This window comes from Gouania willdenowi, chromosome 1, assembly GCF_900634775.1.
Source record: "Gouania willdenowi chromosome 1, fGouWil2.1, whole genome shotgun sequence".
Taxonomy (NCBI): domain Eukaryota; kingdom Metazoa; phylum Chordata; class Actinopteri; order Blenniiformes; family Gobiesocidae; genus Gouania; species Gouania willdenowi.
In genome coordinates, this window is record NC_041044.1 from 8,465,561 (window position 1) to 8,471,560 (window position 6,000).

The following is a 6,000-nucleotide window of genomic DNA, read 5'->3' on the forward strand; positions in this document are numbered from 1 at the left end:
ATCTCCTCCGGATTAATCAAAGAAAGCAAATCACACTGAAAACAAACCAATGAGCTCTGGAATCAATGTGTGGCATTTCCAAACATTATTTAGTTTAAAAATTACACATGTATGGAGAATAAACAGTCTAACAGGCAGAAGCAATAATATTTATTTATAATCAATGTGATTAACAATCACATTAAACTATGGCAACTATACAAAAGAACAAACAAATGATAAATAATTTATCAGAATTACAGTTTGGCTCTAATAATATGTTCAGACATCACGTTTTAATTGAAAAGTGAACTGTAGAATGAGAGAAATGTGTGGTATCCTCCTGTTACTGAACACAAATTAAAACTAAAACTACTTAATCATACAAACGGAGCACCCATGGAATCATTAGATTTAAAAACACCTCCAATAAAAACACCTTTTCACACCAATAAAATACACACACACACACCGCCATCTCTTCAGTTAGCTGAACTAACTCTTCTTAGATAAATTATTCTCTTCCCTGACATCATTACATCGGTATCCAACATAGAAGAGAAGCTAACGTTAGCTTGATAACTGTGATCAGCCCGTGTGCTGATTGAAATTTAGCCTGAACGTTTGTCAAACTTTGTCACTCTTCAGCGGAAAGTATTTTCAGAGGTAGGAGGTTTTTATAGAGCCGTCCTCTCATCCTATGTGCTCTGTGCTGCAGGGACCACACAAGAAACACATTCTTACCGATTGGGGCTCCAGCTCTGCCTCTGGTTCCACGTCTCTCTCTCGCTGCTTGTTTTATGACATCAATAGACTGAGTGACCGAATTTACATTTGGGCTTCTGGGAAACGCATCGCGTTGCCATGTTGAGAGTGAATAAATCCATGAAACAGAGAAGAATCATTATGTAATCCATTGATTTCAACAATGTACCTGTAATCTGATTACTAACCATTTAAACTGTAACTAACGGATTACAGTTACTCGTAATTTTTAATGTGATTACATAACCCCGTTACTCACCAACACTGCCCCTGGACAAGTAGGTACACACTGAACTTTTGTACTTTTTGAAAAACACCCTGTTTTAAAAACAGTAACATGTAGTAAATTATTTTTACTGATAAATCCATCAGTAGAATTTGCTCATTGTCACATAATTTCTGCTGCTTGATTTCAGCAAAGAAGGATTATGGAATTATCAAACTAATACTGGCCCACAGACTAGTAACAGAATCCATTTTTATCCTTATGGACTAAGGAATAAGGAATGACAACTTTTCTCTCACCTGGCTAGTCAATAGTTTCTTAGTAAACAGCCTCTTTCAATGGCTGATTAGCAGCTAGTAATGTGAGCCACTATCATAAAAGGATCATGACTTGATCAGGTGCAGGTATTACTGCAGGCCTCACATACAGTACATACAATAATATAATTGTTGTTGTGGGACGTTAGACGAAGGATTTTAGAGGAAGGACCCCCGACTCCAGGTGGCGACCCCCGGTCAATTGAACAGGAGTTCTGGGTTGCATTGAATGCAGCATGGAGACAGCGACTTCCTTGTGGCGATGCAGCCTGTGGGTGGAGTGCAAGCCGCTGATTGGCTGAATAGCCTTTGATGAAGGCTTTCCTTGCACTGGTTATTGGATGAACAGCACCTAAGTGGGCCTTGTTTAAAATGGGTCGGCCCATGGCACCAATGGCCCATGATGAAGCCCCTCCCCTCTGCTAAAGAGGCGGTTCTTTGAAGACTGACACATCCCTATTTGATTTTCTTTTTCACAGACAATGAGATGTTGCACTTAGAGGTTATAGGTTGGTGACTATGAAAATGTAGGGCTGTAAATAAACAGAGTGTGGCTGCCTTCGGAGCTGACGAGAGAGGAAAGAGCAGGATAGAGAGTGAGAAAGCGAGGCTGCCACCTCTGAAATACAGAACCAGTGGTGATGGATGGCTTGGGAACAGAAATGCTGTGTGCTCGTCACTGAGTCAACAAGACAACACAAGTCAGTCAGTGACAGCGATGGGTTTGTGACCGATGGCTCAGATAAAGGTTTGAAGGTTTGATTTCAGGTATGTGTCGACAGCTTTGTTTTCTTGATCAGAATCCATCATTTTGCAAGAGGAACCGTCAAAAGCTGCATCACATGTAGGCACCAGGCCTTTTCTCATATGGACCAAACTATTTCTGTACCGTCTTACCTCTGAGTCACACATGGTGCAGACGTTGAATCTATACTTTGCTTCAAAATGTGACAATCATGATGTCTGATTTGAAGCTCAAACAGTGCATTGCTAATGGTTTCAGACAAAAAAAGAGGCCAACATGTGAATGTAGAGCACTGCTTATGCTTCAATGATGACAATAGGTCTTAAAATACATTTTGGAAATCTGTAAATTAGAAGTACAAATTAAGTACTTTTCAATTGAGGTACAATTGTGTTAAACCACATCAAGATGCCAAGTTTAAAATGCTGCAATTTGGCCAAAAGTGTTTAATTTAGTACCAATAGATGATACATTGAGTTCATGATACGATGGATAATGGGCTTGTGATACCGATTATATTTATGAGATACCACTCATACCCTTGACAATACATCTTATGACATTTTAATATCGCAATATCTTGTTGCATGATTTGTCGTCCCATTTTTAAGCACTATCAAGCAAAATGTGTGCACATTTATTGTAAAATTGTTTGCACAATTATATACGTTAAAATACAATCCACGGGGAGCAGCCATGTTTGGCTGCATGTGACGTCAAGTTGTTGATTGTAGTGCATTTATTCAAATTTCCTTTAATCTATTTCTATAATATATTTCTATACATATATTAAGTTGTTATTGGTGCTCTTGTGGAACATTGAAGCAGCCACAGTTTCCTACAGTTCCAAATCATTTTAAGCGAGAAAGTGACCATAAAACTCAAGGAAACAAATTTCATGCCAACATTTTGGAGATTTTCGGAGACCCACCATTGTGCTACTTACCAAACTTCCTGTTACCTTCAAAACAAGAGCTCTATTGAAAAAAGCGTTAAAAAAACAACTGAAAGACGAGAAGAGATGCTTTTGTTTCGAAAAGAGAATGTTTAATTTTTGACTTGGAGCCAGTCCCAGGACAATTTTATATTCCACTTGCAATGCATCATGGGACGGTTGAGTGTTACTAGTATGCCCACCATGCATACTTCAGAAATGTCTTGATATAGTATACATCCTGGTATTTCTCGCATAGTCAATCTTTGCATAGGTGAACGCACTACAAACTCATTTTGACGTCATACTTAGTATGGATAGTACGTTAGTATGACATTTCAAACACAGCCTATGACTTTATCAAGTGAGCATTACTCATTTAAGCTGTATATTGCACTAAACTGTTACCATGACCTCAATTAGAGACCTGAATGGGATACCATGGTCTTGCCTCCACAGATACCTGAACAGCTCAGTGATGATAGCTGTGTGTGTGTAGGTGCTGTGGGTGGTGTGTGTGCGCTGGCCAATGTGCTCGGCCAGGAGCTGTGTGACTTGGAGCGCCTGTGTGTTTCTGGGTGTTGGAAAGAAGCCAGAGTCTTGCAACAGCGCCTCATCGAGCCCAATACTGCCGTGAGTACCATCTGCTGCTCGCTGCTCATCTTCATTACTCACTCAAACTCTCACAAATGATGCCAGACTGAAGGTTCAACACAGTTCTAAGAGCCAGCAACATAAAAGTGTGACAGTGTTACTCTGGGAACGACTTTTTAGAGGTTTTAAAAAACTACCGTAGATCCTAAAACTACAGTAACTAGTTTGAAGTGCTTGGCCTTCAGATTTTCTAAAAAATAATTCAGCATCTTTTGGATATGATGGACAATTTGCCTCAAAATCTACAAGTTATGATCTGCTGCGGAGTCCTTGCTTTCAGTTACCACACAAAAGAACAACCTAAATAACATTTGGCAGGTGGTTATAATATTATAACAGATTTAAAAAAAAAAATCGAATTACCTTAAATAATGTAGTGTTATTCAGCTGAATGGATAATATAATCTTTTATTGCATAAAAAACCATCCATCCATGTTCTGACCCGCTTGTTCCTGTTTTCAGGATTATGGGGGTTTGCTGGTACCTACGGGCATCAGATGGGGGGACACCCTGGACAGGGCACCAGTCCATTGTAGGCAACACAAAGAAAGAATCGCTCACACACCCATTCACTCCTATTGACAATCGAGAGACTCCAATCAACCTAACAGTCATTTTTTTGGATTATGAGAGGATGTCAGAGTACCTGGAGGAAATCCACGCTGCATAGGCAAACTCCACAGGGAAAGGACCCAAGTGTCTACCCCAGGATTGAACACAGGACCTTCTTGTTGTGAGGCGGACATGCTAACCACTAATCCGCCATGCGCTCCATAAAAAAACAAATCAGTTAAATTAAATGGAAGCTAGAGTTTACTTGTGTATTTCAAGTTGAAGTTTCTAACAGCAGACACTAAATGACATCCGTGACACCACAAATGAAAATATCAGTGTTGTGCGCTGTTGAACCCAGCTAAGTTGTTGTAGACCTTGCTTCAGCCAACAAACCTGCCCGTTGTTAAATGTCACTGGCCCTACAGTGTGGCCCTACCGCAGCACCACCTACACACTGCTGAGTGCACAGAGCAGACGTAGCTCTGCAGACAAATATCAATCATAAATCTGAGTGTCATTACCCTTAAAACCTTGTGCGACGCAGCGCACATGTTTGAAGGGTTGGCGCTGTGTGGACATTGATTGGAGCTCTGTGTTGCTAGGTGACCAGAAAGTTGGGAGTTCCTGCTCTCAAGCAGGCGATGGAGTGGTTCGGTTTCCATGGCGGTGCCTGCCGATCACCTCTTCAGCCACTCACAGAGGCCGAGACGCAGCAGCTGAGGCGGGACTTCTCCTCCAACGGGTGGCTGTGAGGTGACATCGTGGTGGACGTGGGAGGGAAGGTGCTTTTCACTGCAACCATGAACCTTTTATCTGTTTAAGTAGGAACTTGGAAAAGCAATTATCAAGAAAATGTGTCTTTGAAGGAGAATATCTCAGTTATTCACCTATAAATGCTAGGTTTAGGGCTAACTAAGCATATGAAAATAAAAAGCTTCAAAAATGTGCTTTTTTGTGTCTTTATTTCCATTTTTCCATCCTAAGCACAGATGAGTTAAATATATACTTTATTAACCTCAAAACAAAATTCACATTTTCCAGCATCTTGTCAAGGATAAAGACACTCGGGGACATGCAATGTTCTAGGAAAATGTTATTATAATGAAATAAACAAAAAAATATGAATGATCCATATCAGGGTTGGAGTCAAATACATTTTTCAATTACAATTACATCTAATATTGCATCAATTTGATATAGCACTTTTTTGGACACTCAAAGTCGCTTTACAGAATTAAGGGATTATTCTTTCACTCCACACTTAGTGGTGGTAAGCTACTGTTGTAGCCACAGCTGCCCTGGGGCAGACTGACGGAAGCGAGGCTACCAAAGTGCGCCATTGGCCCCTCCGACCACCACCAACACTCACTCACACACTACATTCATACTGTAATTATCCATGTTCAATTATAATTAAATTGTGATTATGATGACTGGCCTTTTTCCAATTAAAACTAAAATTACAATTATTATTTTTCACTTGGTTACCTTGTCAGGCTTTCTAATCAATTAAAATATTGGTATTAATGTTTTTGGTGTGGGCGTCTGAGCCTTTTTTCTGTCAGTATAACCCTAGATTTCCAATTTTTTGAAATGGTAAATGGATCCTAAAGGGAAGTGACAAGTAGTGGAAAAAGTTTACACTATATGAAACTTATTTTAATAATTGTTAACTACGTATGTGTGAGCCATAGAACTATAACATGGTTACACAGGTTTAAGTTTAACTCAATTGTAAATGACAGTTTTTATAGAAGTTTCATGCCAATTACAAGTACAAAGTGAATTATCTGAAGTCAACAACAATTAAATTCTGATTACAAC

At 39.6% G+C, this 6,000-nt stretch overlaps 1 protein-coding gene across 2 annotated transcripts in view; it reads left to right on the forward strand.

The window, feature by feature from the left end:
- The window catches only part of hoga1 (4-hydroxy-2-oxoglutarate aldolase 1), a 40,882-nt gene extending 35,759 nt beyond the window's left edge, over positions 1 to 5,123 (forward strand). The window contains exons 6-7 of one of the 2 annotated variants that reach the window (XM_028460162.1): positions 3,466 to 3,599; positions 4,084 to 4,766. In XM_028460162.1, coding sequence (XP_028315963.1) covers positions 3,466 to 3,599; positions 4,084 to 4,203 — 254 coding nt within the window. In that variant the 3' untranslated portion in view covers positions 4,204 to 4,766. The other variant, XM_028460155.1, reaches the window with a different exon arrangement.
- The last annotated feature ends 877 nt before the right edge of the window (positions 5,124 to 6,000 follow it).